The sequence below is a fragment of the Rhinatrema bivittatum genome, chromosome 12 (assembly GCF_901001135.1).
Source record: "Rhinatrema bivittatum chromosome 12, aRhiBiv1.1, whole genome shotgun sequence".
Classification (NCBI taxonomy): Eukaryota; Metazoa; Chordata; class Amphibia; order Gymnophiona; family Rhinatrematidae; genus Rhinatrema; species Rhinatrema bivittatum.
The window spans coordinates 49,594,413-49,620,444 of record NC_042626.1 but is presented as its reverse complement, the minus strand read 5'-3'; the positions used below and the strand labels follow the sequence as shown (position 1 = coordinate 49,620,444).

General features: G+C 46.7%; 2 protein-coding genes across 5 annotated transcripts in view; both read left to right on the top strand.

Annotated features, from left to right (window-relative positions):
• The window catches only part of LOC115073856 (inactive phospholipase C-like protein 2), a 109,954-nt gene extending 96,029 nt beyond the window's left edge, over positions 1-13,925 (top strand). For all 4 annotated transcript variants that reach the window (XM_029572743.1, XM_029572746.1, XM_029572742.1 and 1 more), the window contains 2 exons: positions 6,295-6,404; positions 9,867-13,925. In XM_029572743.1, coding sequence (XP_029428603.1) covers positions 6,295-6,404; positions 9,867-10,052 — 296 coding nt within the window. In that variant the 3' untranslated portion in view covers positions 10,053-13,925. The remainder of the gene's footprint in view (positions 1-6,294; positions 6,405-9,866) is intronic.
• Positions 13,926-14,053: 128 nt separating this feature from the next.
• Positions 14,054-25,772, top strand: HCRT (hypocretin neuropeptide precursor). Its single transcript, XM_029572747.1, has 2 exons — positions 14,054-16,446; positions 25,082-25,772. The coding sequence occupies exons 1-2, from the start codon at positions 16,426-16,428 to the stop codon at positions 25,535-25,537; spliced, it is 477 nt and encodes a 158-aa protein (XP_029428607.1). The 5' UTR covers positions 14,054-16,425; the 3' UTR covers positions 25,538-25,772.
• The last annotated feature ends 260 nt before the right edge of the window (positions 25,773-26,032 follow it).

Sequence of the window (26,032 nt, the reverse complement as noted above, 5' to 3'; positions counted from 1 at the left end):
AATCCTGCTGTTGCGGTATCTCCAGCCTTGTTTGACCCAGGGAAGTGAATGGCCTAAGCCAAGAGTCAAACCCAGGTCCTCCATATGACAGTGCACAGCACTGCCCGGAGTTCACCAGGATGGTTCAACACTTGCCTTATAAGAAGTCGTTCTTTCCCTGAAAGCTCTTTACAAACTCATTGACCAGTTATAATTAGAGGGGACTGGATGACTCTGGACTGGGGCAGGGATACAGAGCTGTTGTCTTCTAGATCACTGGTTCAGAGCTGGCTGAGACTGACATTGTTTGACTTTTGGCAGCCTTGGTATAAACTGGGACATAGTCTGCAAAGCCTTGCAGCACCAGCCAGAGCCAGGCACTTGATGACGGTCATTAAAAGGGGGGGGGGGGTGTGGGGCGGGGCTCTTGGGGATGGTGGATGATAGGAACAAAGATGTCAGCCTCCCATCTCCATCCCCTTCTTTATTGTGGAGCACTGGATGCCATCTAGATCCTTACTTATGGCCTGGAAAGCCAAATAAGATTAATTTTAGGAAACTTGCTGTTACGGGTGTGGCCCCTTGGACCAAGACGAAGTTGATGCTACCTGCAGGGAGGAGCCCTGCAGGTCCTCGTCATCGGCAGGTGGAGCTACCAGTGCAGAGAGCCAACAGGACCTTCACCAGTACCAGCCCTCGTTCCCCGCAGATTGAGCCCATGGGTGCCGGGGCCAGCCAGATTTAGGCGCAGGTCTTCTACGACGAGGAATCCTACTGTGAACTGCAAGCAGAGTCGAAGCATTCCAGGGATCAAGGCAGGCAGCGATCAAGCGACGTCCAAGAGACATACCAAGGGTCAAGGCCAAGGAAGCAGTGCAGGAGGAAGCCAAGGCAAAAGCCGGGAGACCGGAACACGGAATCAGGAACACGCAGCCAGCTACTCCTAAGAGTTCGACCCTGTTGCTGAGGCGTCTACTGCAGGTCTGGCCAGTCCTTAAAAGGGAGGGCCTGGGAGACATCAACAGAGGGCACCGTGGGAAGGTTCCCGCTGTGAGGCCTTTAAATTGGCGAGAGGCGCGCGTGTGCGCCTAGGAACGTTCGCACAGCTGAGCGGCATTCCTGGCATGGTGCGGTCCTCTGCGTGGCGGCCTGCCGCGTCTGATGCCGGGAAGGCGTCGCAGCGTCAGCGGTCTCCCCGTTGCTCGGGATCCCAGGTAAGCGCAGCTGGCCTCGGGATGATCCCACGGCTGGTCGAGTGCAACACCTGCAAAGCCAAAATGACAGCTTCTATGTTTTGCCCTCCCCTCCCCCCACCACATGAATGCCGTCTGTATGTGGGTGGTTTACCTCCCACTAGAATATCTAAAGTGAGCATGGACAAGATCCACTCATGTACAGAGGATCTGATTGGTGTTAATTTGTGGGTGGTTTTCCCCCAAAGTGAAATAAATCCTGGGGCAGTGCTCGAACGAACCCTCCCCATGCGAGGCCACGTTTTCCTAAATCTGTCTGAGGAGGGACTCCCAGCGGTGGGGGTGGAGGATGGGGACAAGCGTTAATTATTGCCGGTTCATCTGGTATCCAGGGCACGTCCGCAGGGAGGCTGCTCACCAAGCCATGTAGTCTTTCCTAGCTGAGCCCTTAACACCGCTCTTTGGCTGCAGTTCTGGTAATTGATTTTGCTCTGCCGGGCTGCGTGCCATCTGCCTGTTTGCTGTAAGGGAGAACGGATTTATCGCTTGCTGTTTTGTTTGTGAGCTGCTGTTTCCTCACTTTTCTGGGGACCAGCTCCCCAGCCCGTCATTGTTTTTTTGTGTTTTGGGCATTTCTAGACCTATGGTGTGTTTTTTTGGGGGGGGGGGTACTTAACACACGCCTTTTTATTTCCAGCTCAACCAGCACCAGGGCACCATCAGCCTTCATTCATAACTGCTTAGGGGTGTTCCCCCCCATTTCATAATCTCCCCCCACCCTTCCCATGTGCTCAGTCTGTCATTCTGCTGCCGGTGCTGGGCGGGGGCCTGGAACCCTGGAGCCATGGACCTCGAATCCGACCACTCGATGTCCCTCTTGAGTGATGAAAATACACAGAAGGTATAAATAACCTGTACAAAAACAGGGAAGAGTTTATATCAAGACCTACAGGGTGCTGTGCACCCTGCCTGCACAGCATCCCCAACCCCAACTGACCCGGGAACCAACCGATATATGGCAGTGGACAGCACTGCCATTGAGCCTCTGGCTTAGCCCATAGCTGTACGTTTTCTATATAGATTTGCAGGAGCTCCAGACCCCAGCATGGGGATCACAAAGTGAGCAGGCGAACAGGCACAAAGTGTGAATGCTCGGGGCTGGGTGTTGTCCCATTAGAGAAATGATGACGTGTGCGGTTTTTCTCTGTTGTGGTAGATCTTTGTGCCCTGGGTTGCACCAAGGTACTGTACCATCTCCTACAACACTAATAATCAAAGGTTAGCATTAATACCTCAGTTGCTGTACTGTCTCATAGAGTGGTGATAATCAGAGGTTAGTATTAATACCTCAGTTGCTGTACTGTCTCATAGAGTGGTGATAATCAGAGGTTAGTATTAATACCTCAGTTACTGTACTGTCTCATAGAGTGGTGATAATCAGAGGTTAGTATTAATACCTCAGTTACTGTACTGTCTCATAGAGTGGTGATAATCAGAGGTTAGTATTAATACCTCAGTTACTGTACTGTCTCATAGAGTGGTGATAATCAGAGGTTAGTATTAATACCTCAGTTGCTGTACTGTCTCATAGAGTGGTGATAATCAAAGGTTAGCATTAATACCTCAGTTGCTGTACTGTCTCATAGAGTGGTGATAATCAGAGGTTAGTATTAATACCTCAGTTACTGTACTGTCTCATAGAGTGGTGATAATCAAAGGTTAGCATTAATACCTCAGTTGCTGTACTGTCTCATAGAGTGGTGATAATCAGAGGTTAGTATTAATGCCTCGGTTACTGTGCCACCTCCTACGACAGTAAGAATCTGAGGTTATTATTAATGCCCCAGTTACTTGCTATCTTCTACAATGGTAATAATCTGGGGTTAGTAATAATACCCCAGGCACTGTGCCATCTCCTACAGCAATAATAATCTAGGGTTAGTATTAATACCAAAGCAGGACCACATCAAAGCACTTTTAAAGAATTAGTGTTACTGCTATTACCTGACTGAGAGATGATGTGATGTGTCCAGAGGGTCAGCGGTAGAGCAGAAATTAGAAAAGGCACGGGGAGATAGAGTGACTTTACTCCTAGAACTGAGGCACGGAGAAATACGGAAGGTGACTTCCAGTGCCATTTAACCCAAGTAAAATGACTTGGCTGAAGATTGTCCCCCTCTTTCCCTGCTAAACCTACCCATGGGATACAAGTTGCGTGAAACGGAGGCATTCCTGTGGACATGTAATGCGGTATTGCTGCTATTTAGAAGGCTTTTAAATTGTTGGCTCTCTTATAACTTCATTAAGTACCTGAGTCCCACCAAGGGAAGGTTTCTTTTAGTACATCATTGTATTACTTATCTAATATAAGCCTTGAATGATTTACCTCTTATTAGATATTATCTGTTTCTGACATTGAGTATTTTAAATTCACGTTTGATGGTTAAATTATTAGGCTTTATTTTCTCTGCTAGTTTAAGTACAGCTCTGTTTCTTTCTCTTTTTTAAATTGATGTCCTTGTGGCACATTAAATGAAAATTCAGCTGTCTTTTCGGTTCATGTTGCGCGAAGCCGCAACAAACCATTCGGCATTGTGGGTCACAAGACAGAAACGAATTGGTCGGGGAGTGAAGTGAAGTGGCACGTTTATGCTCGATTTTTTTTTTTTTTTTTTTTTCAAATGCATGTGTGCTGTTTTGCCCTCCCTTGCAAATAGAAGGCCAAAAGTGCGCGGGTGCTTTTAGTGCCCATGTTTTGAGGCTGCCGATTTTTAAAGGGAAATGACTGCTGTGTGTGTGGGATAAAAGTGCCTGTGTGTATGGTATCTCACGTATAAGTCCTTGCTTTTCCCATGGGTCTGTTTTACGATTATCCGAACTGCAAGAGAAATTTCAGATACCGGCAAGCCACTTTCTGGAGCCCGCTCAGATCAGGCATTTCCTGGACTCGGCAAGCCAAAAGGGTTTATTAAGTGAAAAGAAGTCTCTGTTTTGAAAACGTCTGTGATCACGCCGATTACATGAGAGGATTAAATAAAAAATCTATGACCTACTCAATGGCTGGTTATACCTGAGACACCAACACACATTGAAGCTTGGGATCTTGATTTGGGAGTGTCATTAGGCAGAGAGGACTGGGACGCTGTATACCGAGCTGCCCGGACCTGCCCCATTTCTGCTTCTTATCAGGAGAATTGCTTTTTCACTGGATCACTCAGGCGCTGGGACTCCTGGTGTTACACACAATTATTCTGATGAGTCTGGTTAAGAACATAAGAACATAAGAAAATGCCATACTGGGTCAGACCAAGGGTCCATCAAGCCCAGCATCCTGTTTCCAACAGTGGCCAATCCAGGCCATAAGAACCTGGCAAGTACCCAAAAACTAAGTCTATTCCATGTTACCATTGCTAATGGCAGTGGCTATTCTCTAAGTGAACTTAATAGCAGGTAATGGACTTCTCCTCCAAGAACTTATCCAATCCTTTTTTAAACACAGCTATACTAACTGCACGAACCACATTCTCTGGCAACAAATTCCAGAGTTTAATTGTGCGTTGAGTAAAAAAGAACTTTCTCCGATTAGTTTTAAATGTGCCCCATGCTAACTTCATGGAGTGTCCCCTAGTCTTTCTACTATCCGAAAGAGTAAATAACCGATTCACATCTACCCGTTCTAGACCTCTCATGATTTTAAACACCTCTATCATATCCCCCCTCAGTCGTCTCTTCTCCAAGCTGAAAAGTCCTAACCTCTTTAGTCTTTCCTCATAGGTTTATCCATATAATTGTGATTCAGACGAACACAAAAAAAGTAGAAAACCAGTGAAGAATTTTTTTAAGTAAAAATAAGAGACTTTTTCGATGGAATAAAAATAATGAGAGGCTTTTCTAGACCCATGATTGCACCTGCTGGTCTAAAAATCTGATGAAATATTCAGTGGAAACCAGTGCTGAGGTCTTTTCCTCTTTTTTAAAAAATATGTAATGTTATAATACGTTTCTGTTAATTGCAGCAACTGTATTACAGACACCGGCCATTTTTTGTTGGTTATGCTGGAAACAACCAGATATCCCTCTGATCTCGAAGATTATTCACCGCCTGCATACCTGTCACCGTTTAGGTTATCTCACGGCGATTCGAAACAATCGCCTTGCTAATTTTAAAGCCATCTGGGATCCTTTCTTAGGGTGGCTCTAACCGCATGAGACTTGAGGTTCCTTTAAGTCCAAAGCAAGAGACCCTTTACCCTACCTTGTTTGGATCATTGCATTTATAATGATTGTTTTTGGGGGTTTTATCACTAGGCGCACTACTCCACAGCTAATCTATTGTTTTCTGCCTGACACACATGATTATTATCTCGTTTTGCTGTTACTCTGCACCAATACTGAATATTCTTTTTGTTTTCTTTTTATGCTACTCTTTTTTTTTTTTTTTTTATTTCTGTGTTTACATTTCTTTATTCTTATTGCTCTGTTGACAAATGATGGACAGAATGACAAAATGTATTGACGTCATACTAATGTTTATTTTGCCTTTATCAAACGTCAATAAAAATGTTAATTACAAAAAAAAAAAAAAGAAAAGTTGCCTGTGTGTGCTGAAGACACTGCAGGCCATTCCAAATTGTCCCCCAAGATCCATGCAGAGAGCCAAGCGCAGCATATTTAGACCCAAATAGATTCTGGCCTCTCCCACACCCAACACCGACATCATTTCTAATCTCCTGGCCATATATTTCAACATGCTGATGAAGCTTGCATAACGGGCGCTTCACAAGGACTTTGAAAATAAAATATGCATTGTAAAAACAAACTTTCCCATCCGTCACCGCCTGCTTCCCAGAAAGAGAGCACACGGTACATGAAATAAGAGGGCTCTGACAGGCCGCAGAGTGATGCAGAGCAATCATCTTGCCTCTGCTTCCTCTGTGCTGCCATCGGATGCCCTCCCGATCCCACGCCAGCAGCTTCCCAGGCAATAATCCTGCACGACCGACATTAGCAGAGCACCAGCTGTCTCAACCCCCACCCCTTGCATCACCAGAAAGCCCTCGTTGATGGTTTCTGCTTCTTTAACATCAGGGTTTGAGGGTGATGTCCACCTTCTGTTTTGTAGGCCTGGACTTCCACGAAGATTTCCATCGGATCGGGGCGAAGGAAGGTTTGAAGGGCAGGAAGCTGCAGAAGGCAGCAGAGAGCTTTGCCTGGAACATCACCGTCCTGAAGGTAAATCCAAGCGTCAGAATGCCTTACGCAGGAATCTGTAAATATTTATTATCTGATTTCTAGTCTGCCTTTCAGGCACTTCAGAGCAGATTACATTTAGGTATTGTAGGCAGGTCCCTGTCCCCAGAGGGTTCATAATCTTAAGTTCACACCCTGAGGCAGTGGAGGGAGAAGTGGCTCGCCCAAGGTCACCAGGAGGGAGGGGCAGTGGGATTTGAACTCCTGGCTTCTCTGCTTCACAGCCTTCTGCACTTAACCGCAAGACCATTCCTCAAAAACATTTTCGCACATAAACCCCGGTTTTATGTTCGTGAACAGCCTTTTGAAAACTGCCCGAGGGATTGTGCATGGGAAAGTGCCCGCAAGAGCAATTTCACGTGCATGTTTTGCATGCCCTGCAGAGACGCATTCCAGGAGGTGCGAAGCTGGGGCTGGGACAGATTTTACACACAGGTGGAAGTGGAGGAGCAGCCTGGTGGTTAGAGCAGCAGGGAAGCCAGCCTTCAAGACCCATTGCCACTCCATTAACCCTCCATTGCCTCAGGTACAAACTTACAGGCCGATGCAGTACCGATGCGTAAAAAATAAAGTGCGGCAGTGTCCAGCGCCCGCTCATTTGCCGCGCGCACATTTTGGTTCCAAATCCGCTCTATTTCGGTATTCAAATTAGACGCAAATCCAAGCGGCGCCAAAGGCGCGTCTATCGTGCAGTGGGCGCTCGCTATTGATTTTACTGTATAGGACGTTATAGAACTCCTATACGGTATCCAGGGCGCGCTGCTTCCATACGAGTCATTTCAATGGAACGGAAAATGTCACATTTTGAAAATGTAACGAATTCCAAACTTTTCATCGATCTGGAAACTTATCCCGTTGTTCCCCCCTTTGTGACATCATCGCCGTGTCATAATCCTACCTTGAACGTGTATATAAGTCGCAAGAAAGTCCTTTTGTATTTGGTTCGGGCCAGGACAGAGCGGTTACAGTGGTACCTTTTGGATATCTTTCGGAAGATCGGCAACGCTTTCAGCAGGTAAAAGGCAATACTAATGGACGCTTGGACACCGCATGGACACCGGGAGTCATGTAGAGGCCGCTGCCTTGAGCACCCGGGCGTCCATGATCAGAGGCCCCACTACCTTCCACGTCCGGTCGCTCAAGGCAGTGGCCTCTACAAGACTCCCGGTGTCCATGCGGGGTCTGTTGGAAAGAAGCATCCATCAGTGGCGTGGCATCCTTCTCTACGGCATCTGTAGAGGCGTCCATGTCTACGCTGGACCCGCAGAGCCTCAGCGCCGCCTAATTCTAGACGCTGGAGGAAGGTCGGGTGCAGCATCCTTCTCCCGGCGTCTGTAGAGGCGTCCGTGTCTCCGCTGGACCTGCAGAGCCTCAGAGACGCCCAGACAGAAAAATGCTACCGTTGGATATTCACAAACACATAATACAAACCTGCTGCAGTCTTTGTGCCGGGTTCCCCTGTTGGCTGTTGTCTCCAATAGGCTGTTTAAGAAATGCTTTGCGAGCGAATTCTAATCTGGTTCTCACCCGTAGAAAAAAGATCGCCAAAGCCAATATATACATGTAGTCCATGACGCTGTCCATTGGATATTCACTGACCTTGCCCTGACCCTGGCACACTAATGCCAGGGTCAGGGTAGGCGGTAAAAATAGAGTAAAGACGCAGAAAATGTGCAGGTTAAAGACGCAAAACTTTGGGCATGCGTTACTGTATCGAGGGGAATAGCTAATCCGGCCATTAAATACCATTAATATACCATCTACATACGGCAGGCGCTAATTGTAACGCGTCGTTTTCAGCACGCGCTAAGGACGTGTTTCAGCATATACTGAATCTCGCGTCCGTCTTACGCACCTAAAATGCACGTCTAATTCACGTTAAAAATCGCGCAAACTCGGCTGCTCTTTACTGTATCGGCTCGTGAGATTGTAAACCCCCTGGGGATAGGGAAATACCTACAGTACCTGAATGTAATCTACCCTGTAGCGCCAAAAAGCAGAATATAAACAAAATAAGAAATACAAAGTTACACCTGATCCCGAGAGGGCGTAATTCTGTACAGGTAGTATTGGTGCCAGTTACACACACACAATCATGAATTTTCCAAGCGGGGGCTGTTTGAATTACAGTGTAAAGAGTGGCACATCCTTACCCACTGTGAACTAAGGTGGCCTAGCTGAAAGCGCCAGTTTTACAAAAGTAATCTTGGGCTGCCATCTAGTGGACATTTTTAGGATTGCCCAGGTATGCGTGCAGCTTGCAGAAGTCTCTCTCGTCCACATATCAGGGCTTATTTATCAGCAGAGTTCCAAGTGTAGGCTTCACAATACTGGGAAAACCAGTAATTTGTATCTCAGTAGGTTACAGTTAGCAGTCTACCCATAAATAGAAAACATACGTTCTTTGTCACAGGTACAACACAGCATAAGAGTGATTACCGTAAATTTAGGCATTAAATAAGCATTGAGGTCCATGTTCAAAGATATTTCTCCGGGTAACTTTTGATACCCCAAGGTTTAAATTTCTCACCCCTCTAACTGGTCGTCATCTTAGCTGGATAAGTTGGGGGCATTTCAGGGCAGGCAGAGTTATTTGGATAACTTGCCCAGATCATTCTAATATTCGGAGTTGTCCAGGTGCGCTATCCGGATAAGGGTTGTCGTGCCTCAGAGCAATCCTAACGTTTTTAACCCTTCCTGACTATATTTAGAATATTACTGCGTAACTTAAAAACAAAAGACCTGACAGGCCTGATATGTCAGGCCTTCCACCCTCTCACTTTCCCACCCTCTCGCTGGATGGACCCTTGGTCTGACCCAGCATGGCAATTTCTTATGTTCTTATTCCCTCACCCCCCATCATCCCCTGCTCTCTTTAAGGCAGGAAGTGATGCTGCATGCAGGTATATGGCTGCCCAAGAGCAGATTCTGTAACTTCTTTATACTTTTTTTTTTTTTTTTTTTTTAAATCAAAATGACTGTGATGCGTAATGTCTACAGAAGAAATAGCTAACACACACGCCTTACTGTAACACCAGTTCAACAAAGATCTTGCGATAAGGCAAATGAATGGCCTTGGGCTTAGCAGCTGCTTAAACTTACTTGTTGCATCCTTGTGTTCCACAGTGTCAGGCTGAGCCCATCCTGGTTTTTGCCTCAGTACCTTGGTGGACTTTTAATTCCAGTTTCTCTGACAAACTACAGGTCCCTAAATGCAGTGGGGCTGGAACCAGGACCGGCTCGGCCTGACGCTGGTGCCTGGTGGGTAGCCTCCTGCTTCCTGCAAAGGTTCAGCCTGCAGTGAGTAAGGCACCGTGTGGCTCCCCCGGGAACTCTTTCTAGTCTGCTCTGTAAGGCCTCCGACACGGCCCGTGTTTTATAAAGTGGATGTGTGCTTCAGCTGCAGCTCTCCCCCTCTCTTTGTTTTTCTGAAACCTCCCACAGGGCCAGGCGGACCTGCTGAAACAGGCGAAGCATGAAGCCCTGGACAACCTGCGGCAGATCCACTACACCGGCCAGTCCTGTGGCATTGGCAAGAACAGCTCCGCCTCCCCCGACCTCTTCCGGCTCAGAACCACTCTGGAGCCCATCCCCGAGGCCGAGGCGGGTAGCGACACCGGACCCTGCTGACTGCGGAGGGGGGGAGGGGGGAAGCAAAACCGCCAGAGAGAGAGAGACTGTGCCAAGGACAGGGGACCGCATTTACCGGCCACCCAATCCACAAGAGAGCGCTCCCCACTGTCAGAGCACCCATCCCCCTCTTGCATGCACTGCACAGATCTCTCCTGGAACCAGATTTTGCCACTTCCTGCCCCCGGCTCCATCTTCCCTTCTTAGAAACATTTTTTCCCAGTGTGTTCAGAGAACAAGGATATAAGCAATATTTATCAGGGATGCACAGCTCACGGCCAGGTGTGGATCAGGGATGCTGCTATTAAATCCCTTTATCGCCCCTTGCTGCCGCCTGGCAGGTGAATACTTCAGGAGAAGAGAGAGACTCCAGGAAGGAGCGATGCAGCGAGAGTGAGGAGGCCAGTGGAGAGAGACCTGCAAGCAGAACTTTGATGCAAAAGGGATTTTGTTTGAAAAGATGGCAAAACATTTTTTTGGGGGGGGATTTTAAAACGTAGAAGGTATGCTCATGGGATTTCATTATTTTTTTTTTTTTTTTTGGAATCTGAAATAGTAGAACACCAGGTTGTAAAAGAATAAAGGATGTTCTCTGGAAGGCCCTGACTCAGAGAAAGGTAGGGCTGGAAGAGCCCTCACAAGGTCACCTAAGTCGTCCTCTGCCTCCTGGATCCCCCTAGACAAGTCCGATCTTAAAATCCTCCAGAGACAGAGATCCCACTTCCTTCCTAGGCGACTTATTCCAGTGTTTGACCGCACCTGCCATTAGAAAGTTTTATTTTTCCTTAATGTCCCTGCTGTTACGTTTGTCACTTCTCGCCTGTCCCCACTGAAGAGGGAGAACAAAGATCATCCGTACTGGATCTACACTTGGACTGCCACAGATGTTATGGAGGCTTTGCAGCATCCACTTTATGTATTTGAAAATTGCAGCCGTCTCCCTTCTCTTATCTGAGTTGCCTAACCCCAGCACTTTCTACGTCTCCTTGAGAAAGGAATTCTGATGATTTCAACCCAAATCTGGAAACAAAGCAGCTCCCAGTAACAAAGTCCCCATATCTATGACTTTATCCACCTCTTCTGTGGATTTTGGGTTGGGAGCAGCGGATGTTTTTGTGATTTTTCTTACATATCTCAGTCTAGAGAAAATAGCTTTACTCTCTTCGGCTGCAGCCCATCTGGATTTAATTGGGTAATAATTAACGTAGTGGATGTTGACAGATATGAACCATATGGCCTATGTAGTTTGACTAGCTGTTCCCATCTAGATGGCACTAGACAAGGAATTCTCCCCCCCCCCCCCCCCATCTACTATACAAGCTTGACCATGTACACTAGTCTAGCTATGGTCATTCCCCCTTCTTTGCCCTTCCCCAGTCATGTATGAGAGTGCATCAAAGCCCTGCCACCGACCGATACCCATCACCCTTGATTCCTGTTCTAATCGACTTTGCTATCTTGCTTTATGGCTCTCTTACTTTTCCAGATAGGTGAGCATACAAGTGTCCATGATGCACAGACCCTCCACTTCTTGTACCCTACCAAAGCCCACCCCTGCTTTTACCATTGCACTCTATATCTGTCCCAAGTTTGCTTAAATTCTGCCATAGTTTTGGTTACCACCACCTCTGCTGGTTTGCTGTCCCAGGCATTTCCTACTCTGCAGAGGAAGGTTACCATAGGGGCCTGTTTCCTCTGACAACTGCCGCTGGTGGTATACACATACACACGCACGTGGGCAGGCCCTCACAGTGCATGCCCCAAGTAGGTACAGAAGTTCCCATGGATTTCCAGGGGGTGGATTCTTGCAGTGTCAGACTGCAGCTCCTTTGATTTCACTGACATTAACACTCCCTGACTCCCACCCAGGAAAATGTACTGACTAGCCACAGACAGCTGGCAATGTTACCACTGCTGGTGCTCTCCGTGGGCAGTTGTCCTGAACCTACAGGCCCAGATGAGGACCTCATCTGTTGTCGTTCTGCCTCATAACAACATAGTAACACTAGATGACTGCAGAAAAAGATCAAACGGCCCACCCAGTCCGGCCAGTTGAGATGATTCTTCTGGCTCTCTACCATTTTAGCTAGATGAGCAAATCAATTTCCACCCTTAAATAGCTGCAAGCTTCTCCCCATGTCTTTTGCCCAATCTCTTAATCCTGTTCCTAGCACTGCCCTCTGTACCAGTCCCAAGCATGTTTAAATCTCATTTCATTAGTGGCCTCCCTCATCTCCACTGGTGGGCTGTTCCGTGCCTTGTCATCGTCCTCGAGTCTCAGACTTGATCCAGCAGCCATGCCTCCTTCCAAGTCTTACCACCAAGCTTTGTAATAACTTGGTGCTAAAACATGGACATGGAAAGCTTTGTCATGCTAAATCCTCCAGTGAAAATGCTATTTTGATGACACTGGGTAGGGCTTAATTTGTCACACAGAAAAGCATAGATGTTATCCTTCGAAGAGCAAAAGGCATTAGTTCCTAATTTCCGGGCTCATGCCCAGGCACCTTCTCCTGTCTGCTACTTTTTCTGTTCTCTGTCTGAACATAACAAATAAGATGCTGCGGCCATGACAGTTGTCCGATGAGGCGTACCATGTTCTGCATGCTTAATGGTGCTGTGACCAATTAGCAGCCAGGGATTGGCACATGTGATTGCTGGAGGAAGGCAGGAAGGACCAGCTGTGCTTGGTGTGAGATGTTTCAATATGGCAGCAGCCAGCCTCTTCCACTTATAGGTGAGGTTGAACTAGACTCCTTTAATTCCCCAGAAATTGATCTATAGAACAGAAGAACAGATTTGTTTAGCTCCCTTTTACTTTAGGGACCTTTTTTTTTCAAAATTATTTCCTATTAAGAGCAGAAAGGAGCAGCATGTTTTAGAGGCAGGCGGTGTCTTGTATAATGCCAGAGATTTCCAAGTGAGAGCTGGTGGGGGAGGGGAACTATTTCCAGGGCCATGCCCTCCTCTTTCCCCCCCCCCCCCCTTTTTTTGGCACTCATTGGTTATATGCCACTTGGAAACCTCTAGCAACGTACGGGCTAGTGATGTGTAGCGGTGGCAGTTTAGGATGAAATCCCTGAGGATTGGTGGCAGAGTCGTGCCATAATGAGATTGGGTCTTTCTTACAGGCTTGTGGATGGGGTTTGCTGGGGAAGTGCAGTGCTCAAGCCCTGGGAGAAGGGAAGAGCTGAGGAGACATAAGGAAGGATTAAACTTCTCTAGGCCTCGATCAGAGGGCTTCCAAGTTGCCCAACAAGATCATCTACTGGAATCAGTGGGGATGGGAGCTAAACCGACCCAGTGTTGTATGGTGTAGCATTCCTCTGTCAGGGTTTGCAGAACTCAATTATATACAGAGCTCTAGGGGAACACAATGAGGTACGAGATCCACTAGTCTGAGAGCTTTGCAGATGGTTAGAGGGGGCAACTTGCAGCTTCTGTCTACTCAGTTCACTGCTTAAAATGTATTTTGATTATTACAAACTCAAGTTACTGCATAGTGAGAATGGACTAGGAAGTTGAGGCTGGTGTTAGTAGATCATGACCATCCCCTGGTGTCTGCTGTTGCCACAGCTCTTGAAACTTGCACTTCATCGTAGGGACTGTCATCACGGCAGGGACCCCTTAGGAGCCCATTGCATGAATCTTGATTTCAGAGAGCCCGCCTCATGTCGTGATGATCACCCTCCAATGAGATGCCGTGTATTTTTCCAGTTATTGTTTTTCTCCTTTTGGTTTTGGTTTTTAACTAAAATAACTCCTCATCACTTCCAGGGAAATGTGTTTGATGATACATGATCTTGTTGATCCCTGCTGAAAAGGGATATATTTTAATAATTATATTAATAAAAATGTTTAAAATGAAACATGCCAAAATGTACTTTCCTTTCTCAACCGTTTTAGAAGTCTGTAAATAAGGCGCTCACGGAAGTGGATCAGTGGGAATGCCATTGCAGGAAGAGGTGTTGGGAGATAGTTGCACCTGGTCTTCATGCCTCGCTCTCATACTTGCCTCTCTGTGTCACCCTGTGTCAGAAGAGGCAACCATGTGTCACCTCTCCTATCTGGGATGTCTATTATTGACCCAACCTAAGAATTATCCACAGCTGGTAGTGTAATGCGCTTTCCAGACCGTATGTGGCATGAAACCCCTAGATGGCCTGGAAAGCTCGTGTAAAACATCACTTTTCGGATAATTGTTAGGTCAGTCCAATACAAAGTATCGCAGAGTGCAGTATCAGTGCGGCTACTGGAACGTTGCCCTTTTCTTGTCTGGACAGAAACCCATCTTGTAGTCACAGGGCTACAGGCCAATGTCCATCACCTCTCTATTTTCATGGGAGATCTCACTACATCCTAAATCTCATAGCGTAAGAGCAGTTTCTCCACGCAGATCTCCATTATGGACAGAGAAGGGGACCATACCTTTGTCCTTTGTCTTCTCCAATCCATCGGACACTTTGAGCCAACCCCAGTTTTCCAGTTTCTGGGGGTAGGTTGAAGGTCTCTGGATACCTGTGCACTCATGGATCTTCAATCTGATTTACAAAAGGAAGCCATGGAGGTAGTTTCCCTCTTGAAAATCGGCTTCTGCAAGATCCACAGGTACAAAAGTGCTCATGGGCCTTGCACCCGCATTAACTACAGAAAAGGATCCCCACGGGAAATCGTGCATACACGTTACTTCTCCCACCCCAGCAATGATCCTTTTTTTTTCCCCCTCGGGGCTAAATCTAGCCATCTTGTGAAACTTGTGCTGCTTGATGTAGCCACTGAAAGCAGAGCGGCTCTCGGCAGGTAACTCCTTAGTTACCCAGAACAATCCCTTAAAAATTGTCCACCTGGAGATCCGTAACTTATGCCCTTGTGCAGTGAAACGCCAGGGCTGGCATAGGGCATGACCTTGATGGACGTGAACCTTTGTTTGCAACTACCTGAGTTTCTTACCCCCACCCTGCTGTCACAGCAGTAATCCTTGGTCGGGGGAAGCCACAAACCATGGCTCAGTGCAGAACACAGTACTTGTGACTTCTGCCTCCATTCAGTAAGAGCAGAAGCAAAGCTTGGCAGTGAAACCCAGATCTGCTGCATGGCCCCCACTGGGCCAACCTTGTAATCTCCACTTTTTAAGAGCATAACAAAAAGGTAACTATATTGGAAGGCTACATATCTAAAACCCTCTTCAAAACCACTAACAACTCCACATCTAGTGAACAATGACACTTTTTGAAGTCCCTGAGCCCCTATAGTGTTCACCCCTTCTCTGGTAGTCTGCAAGGTATATATGCCTCCTTTCTTCAGCCTTCCTGTCCCATCTGGATAGGAAACCCATGCATTCTTAAAAACTAATGTACAGAAATCTGCTTATACATTGTACAGTGGGTCAACTCTTTAAAAAATTCATAATGTGAACAAATTGCAATATTATTGTACAGTTTCTAAGCAACCTGACATTCTGGTTTTCTTGAGCACCATTTTTGTTAAATTTATACATTTAAACATACCAGAAAAAAAAGAAGCTTTATGTTTGCATACTGTTCATTCGCTGCTCACAATTGCATGTTTTTCTGGCAAAGCTATTTTTGGAGCCCTGGATTCCTTTTTCTTATGTGCTAATTGCCTCCCCCTTACCCCAAATTAAAAGACCATCTTTTAATGAAGGAGAAGGCCCTGAGGCACCATTGTCTGATGTGCCCATTGCTCAACTATATCAGTCCATTAACTATGTCATATAGCAGCAAGCTGAGGAGAAACTATTAGTCACTGGAATAGAGATTTGAGTTACCTTGGAGTATGCTCCATCTATTGTGTCTCCTTCGTTTCCTCTCAGTAGTCACTCATCTTGGCTAATTCGAGTTTGTCAGACTTACCCTATCTTTGTGGCTCAAAAGGTCCTAGAAAATTCCTCAAGTAATTAGTGCCTAGTGCTTCACAGCACCAGGTTACACAAAAAAAATGTCTATTGTGCTCAGGACCTGCCTTTCTAATGGAAGTTGTATGATAATGAGGAAAGACAAGTAATGGGGAAAGTCTTAAGCTGTCTCCAAGCGACTCAACAACAACTAGACCTTCAAGTATGTCATTACTTCTACTACTCATTTATCTTTTCCTGTTTGAATGAGATTGTCAAGACATGAGCTTCAATGGTATTTGACTTATCCAAGGGTGTGTTTCAGCCCATGCATTGTATAGATATTGGAAAAGCATTGATTGTGAAGAGAAAACTAACGAGGGAGAATGGGAGTGAAAGAATATAAAACAAGGTGAGGTCTGCCTGCTTTGGGGGCCATAACTAAGAGCATTTATGGTCTTCGCTTCTGAATGAAGAACGTCGTCCTCCTGGTCTACTAGCGGTTGTGATCTCCCAGCAATGGAAACGTCCAACACTAAGGTAAAAACACAGTACATTCTCATTGTAATATTAAAGGATCTTTGCAGGTTTGTGATTCCGTTTATTGATTCAATACTAAGAATTACCTTAGATGTTGCTGTCCATGACTCTTTTTCAAGGGCATATAGTCTTTTTTTTTCTTCAGATGTGACCTAATGAAACCAACTGGAAATCATTAAAGAGGAACAATTATCGGGCTCTGGAAGGCAATAGCAACATAATTATGAATTAAAATTTAAAACATAATGTCAGTAGATCCATCAGTGGTTCCAAAACTGAGCTTCACCTAGCAAATCTGGTTTTCATCCATAATGAATATCCATGAGATAGATTTGCATACAGTGGAGACTCAGGGGATACTATGGGATGTGCCTGGAAAAAAATTCTCATGTTTTGTTTCGGTTTTATGATGTCTATATCGTTTTGTTTTCCCATGTATATGGTTGGTTTCAATCTAGTGAGTGTTATATTTTACAATGCATGTACATGTTTAACAATGTACATACTTGATTTTGTATTTTGCTCACACTTAAAAACAAATGACAAAAAAAATATTTTGTAAGCTTCTTTGTGTCGTTTCGGATGGGAAACAACACAAAACGATATAACTAATATATTTTAAAATCACAGCATATCCCTCGGAAATGCTAATGTACATCATGTCACAAAAAAACCCTTTGAAACAGCAATGATTTGCCTTTTATTTTTGCTCTCTCTGCTTTGTTTGAATTATAAATTTATGCAACAGACAATTGGAAATAAAATGCTACCACTTCACTGGGGCTTATCCTGTATTCTTTGGAGGCGGTGCTGCCTTTGGTTGCCCAATGTAAGAGCGATCCATAAAGGGAGTGGTATCTCAGCTTCCCAGACCACAAAGGTGGACTGAAAAGCTGAATCTCCAGCCATGTAGCTCCCTCCATTTTATCTTCAGATAAAGCATCACCTACAATCTTTAAAAAAAAATTTTTTTAATTATTTTATATTTTAATACTTAATTGCTTTGCTATTGCTCTGTGCGTTGTATATTTACAGTCAGATGAGATGCTAATGTCCTGTTTTCTGCAACTGTTTACAGCTTCAGAAGTGGAAGGAAATAAAATTCCTTAATTATTTGTTTAGATATTTTTCTTGAAAAGATAGACCTGTATTTTTTTTTTAACTTGAAGAAAGAACTTTATTGTGTCCAATAAGCAACAAAATAGTAAAAAAAAAAGAAACACAACCATTGCCAAATAAATGAGCTCTTTCCGATTCCAATAAGTGCATAGAGAAAAGGACAAAGATTGTCATTATTACATAGTATTTATTCTTTTTTTATAGTGATTTTTTTTATTTTAGAATATGTTGAAAGTACCAGACAAGTCATATCAATGGTCGATGCACAACTAAAAGAAGAGGAGAAAGAATAAGTCATAGGAAAGGGGAAAGTGAAGCAGTTATAAGATGTGGTGTGGTTATAGGGCACCAAGCATGGTGGAACCTGCTTAAGGCATTCTGTCCCTCAGCTGTAAGCTTTTCCATCTGCTTGTAGTTATTGAGGACGAGGCGTGCGTGCTCCAAAGAGAAGCAACGGAGCATCCAGCTGATTGACGCTGGGCTACGGCAGCAAATATTCAGATCTAGCTCCCTCTCCTGACTAACGCTTGCTGAAAAAAAAAATGGCATCCCACTTTTTTTTCCTCTTCCCTCCCTCCCTCTTCCCTCCTATTTAGCACTCTGCCTAATCTTCCTCCTTTTCCCCCAACCCCTCCTCCTTCCATCTCTTCCCACCCCCTATCTAGCATCCCCTTATCTCTCTGTGCCCAGCAACACCCATTCCCCTCCTTACACAGGATCAGTAAGTATGAATGTAACTTGGTCTGTAGTAACCCAAAGTTGCTCTGGAATGTAACAAAACTAATTAAGGAGCTTCTTTTTATGAGTTGTCCCAATGTCCTCAAGCCCAGTTCTTCAAAACTACTAAAAGCTTTACAAGTTATTTTGAATAGGCGTGGGGACTAAGGGCGTCCTGGGAATTTAGCTTTTTTTTTTTTTTTAATTTTCTGTAACTGGAAGCGCACGCTCCCCAGCACCTTTTCGGCTCAGCTCTTCCCCAGGCTTTTTCACTTGATGCTGCTTGGTTCAGTAAAGCTGACTAGCTGTAGTGCGGCAGGCACCCCCCTATTCCTCCTTTTTACTTTTTCCCTGGGGGAGGGGGGGGAGGGAAAGATCTGGCAGCTCTTGGAGGCTTATTTTGCCTGATTAAACGGGAAAAGGAATCCTGGAGGGATATTACTACTTTCCTAGGAGCACACATTGCTAGCATTTGCCACAGATGTGATAACCTAGGTAAAATGTAAACTTTGATGCTAGCTAGGTGTTCAGACTTGACCAGGTAGCGAGACGTTTTATATAAGCTGATGATGAATTTTCAGTAATTAGATTCATCCTTCTGGAGTTGGCAGTATTCACACCCAAGTGTGTCACAGATGTACATTAGCCTGGCTGAACCTTGCTGACCAAGAAAAAGGTTAAAAGTAGGTCTGGGGTACATGGCCTATTTTTATTTATTTTTTTAGGTGCATTTAAGATGTGTTCCTATTGGTGTGTTTAGGTAAGGGGGAAGGTAAACAACGCATGAATTTGATTTTCTTTCTCAAGTGTACATGTGCTATTTTGCCATCCTCTTTCCCCTTGCTGCCACGTGCACAGACGGCAGGGTACAAGATGCATAGGCGCCTTTACACGTGTGCGTTGGCTTGCTGCTTATCAATCAGAAGCAAAGCAGGAGGTTTCTCACTGACAATTTGCATAAAGGGCACACGCTACAATCAGCCACGTAATTTGCTTACCGTGGGGCTGTTTGGAAGTTGTCCCCAGCCCAATATCGAAAACACTTCAAAGTTTTGTAAAGCCAGGTGGATGATGAGCGCTGTTGATTTTTGGTGGTTGACGTTAGGCCCCAAGGCATTGGCGTGCGACTGAGTTTCTTTTGGTATTATTTGGCAGAGCGGTAATTGGTAATGACAGTGTTTAGAAGGACAACATCCTCAGAGTGAGATCTCATGATGCTCCTTCTCCAGCTCTATTGTTTGAGATTTTGCGGATTATTCATATTTACTGGTGCAAACGGTTCCACTGCTAATGCGAAAAAGAGAGAGGAAAGCAGAAGCCCTTGCCTAATTTCTCTCCCCAACTCACAGGCCGATACAGTACAGTGCGCTCCGACGGAGCACACTGTTAACCCGCCACTGGAGGCGCGTTTTCCCTTACCCCTTATTCAGTAAGGGGCCGAAAACGCGCGTCCAATCCGCCGAACCTAATAGCGCCCTCAACATCAAATGCATGTTGATGGCCCTATTAGGTATTCCCGCGAGATTCACAAAGCAAAATGTGCAGCCAAGCCGCACATTTTGCTTTCAGACATTAGCTCCTACCCAAAGGTAGGCGCTAATTTCTTCGGGCACTGGGAAAGTGCACAGAAAAGCAGTAAAAACTGCTTTTCTGTGCACCCTCCGACTTAATATCATGGTGATATTAAGTCGGAGGTCCCTAAACTTTCAAAAAGTATAAAAAAAAATTTTGAAGTCGGCCTATGGCTGTCTGGTCGAAAACCAGACACTCAATTTTGCTGGCGTCCGGTTTCCGAGCCCGTGGCTGTCAGCGGGCTCGAGAACCAACGCCAGCAAAATTGAGTGTCAGCTGTCAAACCCGCTGACAGCCGCCGCTCCGGGCCAAAAGGAGGCGCTAAGGACACACTAGTGTCCCTAGCACCTCCTTTTGTCTGCTTTTACCGCCGGGCCTCATTTAAATACAGAATTGCGCGCACAGGAGAGTGGCATGTGCGCGCGCGCCGGGAGAGCAGGCGTTCGCCCGCTCTCCCGTGGACTTTACTGAATCGGCCCATCAGTGATTACCTTCCCCCTTTTATTCTAAGGCAAACTCTGGGTGACAGTGTAATTCTTAGATCCATAAGCCAAAATGTGGGCCTATTCCAGTCTTACCCAGGAATTGTTTAAGGTATTCTCAGTGAAGCCTATCAAAAGCTTTTTCAGCATCTACTGGCTGTTGGCTTTCCCCTTTGATTTAGCTTAAAAGCTGCTTTAACTCCTTTTTAAAGATTAGCGGCAGTAGCCTGGTTCCACCCTGGTTAAGGTGGAGTCCATCCCTTCGGAAGAGACCCCCCCCCCCCCTTCCCCAAAAGGTTCCCCAGTTCCTTACAAAACTGAATCCCTCTTCCCTGCACCATCGTCTCATCCACGCATTGAGACTCCGGAGCTCTGCCTGCCTCTGGGGACCTGCGCGTGGAACAGGGAGCATTTCAGAGAATGCAACGCTGGAGGTTCTGGATTTAAGCTTTCAACCTAAACTCCTAAATTTGGCTTCCGGAACCTCCCTCCCACATTTTCCTATGTCATGTACCACGACAGCCGGCTCCTCCCCAGCACTGTCTAAAATCCTATCTAAGTGACGCGTGAGGTCCGCCACCTTCGCACCAAGTAGGCATGTGACCAGGCGATCCTCACGCCCACCCGCCACCCGGCTACCTACATTCCTAATAATCGAATCACCAACTATGACGGCCGACCTGACCCTTCTCTCCTGGGCAGAAGCCCTGGGAGACACATCCTTGGTGTGAGAGGACAATGCACCACCTGGAGAGCAGGTCCTTGTTACAGGATAATTTCCTGCTGCACCAGGTTGATCTCTGACCAGGAGACCTTCCTCCTACAAAGCAGCACCAGGGCTGCCAGACTGGAGTTGGGACTTGGCTACTAAGTCCCTGAAGGTCTCATCTATATACCTCTCTGTCTGCCTCAGTTCCTCTACGTCTGTCACTCTAGCCTCCAGAGATCGGACTCGTTCTCTGAGAGCCAGGAGCTCTTTGCACTGGGTGCAAATATACAACCTGTCACAGGCGGGTAAAAAAAATCATACAGTGCAAAAGACTGGAAGGACCCCTCTTGCTGCTGGACTGCTGCCTTCATCTTAATTTTGTTCAGTTCCTAGTTAAGTTTAGGTTGCTGTGGGAGTAGAAATGTGTACAATTAGGGTCCTTTAAATGAATTAGTGTATTCACTATCTGGTAGTGAACTACAAGGGGATGATTAAACTCTTGATAAGGTGTGGGAAATTTCTGAATTTAAGTTAAAAGGCTGATTATTATTTTTTGTGTAGTGTCACCTGCCTATAAATCAAAGGATGAGCTAGGGGTAGGTGGGGGAAGACAAACACACAAACTCCTGGTTTTTGTCTGCCCTCTGACTAGCTATTTAATACAGATAAACAAACACACTAAAGAATATATCCCAATAGTTTACTTCTCCCCAAAATTTTAAGCTCTAAAATTTCCCCAAGCAGTACTTACCCATTCTCTTCAGCCACCAGCAAAGTGAACCTCTCCTCTCCGTGTTCCTATTTCTTGCCGGTGCTCCTTTGTGAAGATCAGATGTAGAAATAGATTCCCATGAGTGTGAAAGAAGTAACCCAGTTTGAAGCTTTAATGAGGTGTTTCTGAGTACAAATTTCACGCACATACCAATTCAACCATTTTGCTGTAGAGTATATAAATAGGGGCTCAAATTCCCAGGAGTATTTCCCCGTTATATACCCTCCGTTTTTGCAAAGTTAGTAGCTCAGATTAAGCAAACTTTGACAAGATGACAGCACTTTCTACTCTCTGAGCTGGGTTGAATAAAGGAGAATGCTTTTGGGGTGGGGTGGGGGGGGGGGCAGGTCTGGATTTGCAGGGTGGGGACAGCAGACTCAGTCTCATGATCAGCGCTCTGTTTCCTGCTCCAGCCCCTCCGCTCCCAGGCAATATGCAGGGAACAGGGCAAGGGGTGAGCCTGCAGCAACACTGCAGCTCCAAGCAGTGCTGCTCTGTTCCCTAATCCAGCCTCTCCCCTTCCCTTTTAGGGGCAGGAGGGGATGAACCTAGAGCAGACCCCACAAAGGTTAGTCGGGGTGGAGTTGAGGGATCTTTGCAGCGGGAGGAGAGGGGATCAGCTGGGAAGCGTGTGTGTGAGAGAGAGAGAGAGAGGAATTGGGGGTGGGGGAAGAGGACAGTGTTTGTGTGTGACAGGATTGGTACCAAGTGTGACTGTGCGTGGATGTGGCAGATTGGGTGAGAGGTTAGAAAGGGGAGCAGGACTGGAGCATGGTAGGGATACCGGTCTCTTCTCCCTTTCTGTCCTCTCCCCCTCATCCACCACCAGTCGGATTCTTGATCTCGGATTCCCTTCCTCCCATTTCTGGGAATTTACCCTCAACCCCTCCTAATCCTCCTCCCTTTTCTCAATCCCAGAAAGAGCCTCCCTCCCTCTCCCTCTCTCCTCACCCCAGATTCCCTCCTTCCTTGATCTTCCCTACCTTCCATTTTCCCCATCCCTGCTCCTGTCTTCTCACCGTCTCCTTCCACCATTCCTTCCTCTCTCTCTCTCTCCCCATCCCTGAGATCTCGTCCCTCTACTAATACTTCTAATCCCTTTTCCTCGCCCAATAAAAATACAATAAATAATAAAGACAGAAGCAAGATTGGAAAACCACTTCACTTTATAAAAAATGATATAAAAGATGGAAATGTTGGGCAATGTGCTTCAGAAATCTTTATTTGTGCCGCAGACTCCAGCCCGAAGCTCCACCTGGAAACTGGAGGGGGGCTGTTCTGACACCATCTGCTCCCCGTTATCCAGCGCCCCATGCCTCGAGTGGCGCTATAGAAGTGATAAGACCTAGTGGGGCAGTGGCGCCACAGCACTAACAATGCGCAGGTGGAGCAAACCCCTACATCCCTCACTGGAGGGGGGAGGGGGGAGGTGGCTTTCACATCTGAAGGTTCCTACGCTTTATTTTCCCAGGGGCACTTTGCACAGCTGATGCAACACCGTGCGCTGCGGCCGGCATGCAGCTTAACACGCGATTGGATGCACGTTTTGGATGCATATCCATAACACACCCCCCCCCCCCCCCCGATGCAATACGGAGATTAGTGCGTCCAAAACGCGCATCCAACCGAGCGCATAGCTAATAGTGCTCATCACATGCAAAGTACATGTAGATGAGGCTGTTGGCTAATAATCCCCGCGATTCAAAAAAATTTCCCGCATGGCCAATGCACCCAGGTCTGCCGCACTCAGGGGCTCATTGAAAAAAAAAATCCTGCTTTCTGTGATTCCTCCTACTAATATCGTCGCGATACTAAGTAGGAGGAAGCACAAAAAGTGGAATAAAAAAAAAAAGTCACAAAAAAAAGGTCTGTGTGCCCAATATACACCCACAATATACACTGTCCAGGCCATGTACATTATGCTGGGAGTAGGAGAAACCCACAGACAGGTACCTTTCCTGGGCACCGAATATACACCCACAATATACACGGTCCAGGCCGTGTACATTATGCTGGGAGTGGGAGAAACCCAGACTGACAGGTACCTTTCCTGGGCACCGAATATACACCCACAATATACACTGTCCAGGCCATGTACATTATGCCAGGAGTAGGAGAAACCCAGACTGACAGGTACCTTTCCTGGGCACCGAATATACACCCACAATATACACGGTCCAGGCCGTGTACATTATGCCAGGAGTAGGAGAAACCCAGACTGACAGGTACCTTTCCTGGGCGCCCGATGCTGAGGAGGCACTAGGGACGCACAATTTCCCCAGCGCCTTCTTTTTACCGCAGCAGCTCATTTTAACATTAAATCGCTCGCCCAGGAGAGGTGGATCGGCGCACGTTAGGAGAGTGGACGCTCGTGACTGAGCGCCAGTTTTACGAGTGCCGATATTGCATCGCCCTGTGTGTTTGTGTGTGTGTGAGCGGATAGAAGAGCCAGGCTAAGGTTTCCTATCCCCTTGGGTGAATTTAATCTGGTCTTGATCAGCCATTTGCGCCTTTAGCAAATGTTTGCTGCAGTTGGAAAAAAAAAAAAAGGCAAGTTTATTCTTTTGTCTCATTATGAGAATCCTGATGTGTGCATTGTACGGGAATATCCTCATCCTCTGCCCCTCTCACACACACACACACGCGTGCACCTACCATTACAAATAATAATAAAAATCTCACACATACATGTGAGCCATGGCCCCCTTCCCGCCTCTCTCCCTGCAGGAGCACTGTAACACCCCCCTCCCTGGGCCTTCCCTCCTGCTTTTCCCCCCTACCCTGACCCTCGGTTGCCAAATTGCCTTTGTGAAGTGATTAATGCTCTTGATTAAAGTTTCAGCACAAAAGCTGCCTGGGCAGGGGTTGGAGGAAGGATACAAACGTGTAAAGATTAATATAAAAGCAGGCCAGGGATCCCGAAAGCCACACCTTTGAGGAGAGATTGAGAAGAGGAAACTAGCTGCACTGAGGGAAAGGGATTTCTATTGACTGAAAACTGAAAGGCAGACCCGGGTGAGAAAGGTTATAAGACAAAATAAGAAGTAAGTCGGGAGAAATGACGCCTGGGAGGAAGGAGGTGGAGCGATGGAAAACAGGATAGAAAGAAGAGATAAAATGCACAGGATGCCTGTTCCAGAGAGTGACCCGGTAGCCTCTGTCAATCTGATGACCCTGTTGCCTTTCATGTGGTTTTTCTTTTATGTCGGAAATAGAAACCAGCCTTTAGGATAAATGTTTTCCTCTTCCTCTTTCTGCATCCAGAGAACCAGCTCCTTCCTCATCCTTGCCCTGCTCTCCTCGCTCGCCTCGGCCTCCAAGAACGTGCCGGCCTGCTGCCATGAAAGAACCTGCCCCTGCCGCGTCTACGACCTGCTTCACGGCTACAGCAACCACGCCGCCGGCATCCTGACCCTGGGCAAGAGGAAAGCCGACGGCCCGGCCTTCCAGAGTCGCCTCTACCGCCTGCTGCACGGAACGGGGAACCACGCCGCCGGCATCCTGACCATGGGCAAGCGGGCCAGCACGGAGGCGGCCGGTCAGACGCCAGGCAACCTTGCTGGGGAAAGCGGATGCCTGGCTTTCCCCCCGGAGCCCCGCCCCAGCTCAGACGGCCAAGCAAATTTAGCCCTGTGTCCTGCAGAGAGCGAGCAGGCCTACAGCAGGGCCTGCCAGGGACAATTTGCAAAGAACTGTGGCCCAGAAAGAAAAACAATGTAGACTCCAACTGTCTACCGAAGCCTTTGCTAAAGAGTGCCGTAAGGGGCCCTCTCGAGACTGATATCATCGTGTAAATACAGAGACACAGGAGCAAGGTCACCGCCCAACTTCAGGTTTTACTTCATGCCATCTGTGAACTTGTAGTTTTTGGGGGGGTTTTTTTTCCTCTCATTGAAGACCTAGAGGTGAATGGCATTGTAACCCATAAATGAAGCTGCAGAGCCATCTAAGTCACTCCCAGGCAGGGTTGGTTTTGGAGGGAGAAAAATGCTCCCATTTCCGGCCAAACCCGGGGGGGGGGGGGGGGGTGCCTCCCTGCCAAAGAAGATGATTTGGTTCCTCTGTCCTCAAAGACCTTGTTTGTCCAAGGAGACCTCAGCAGATAAGGAGCACTTGTCCCACCCCCGTGCCTATTTGTTCCGGCCTGCTGTGCTATCACAGACCATACTCCAGCTTTGATCTCCTCCCTGCCATGAGGGTCCCCCAGGCTGTAGG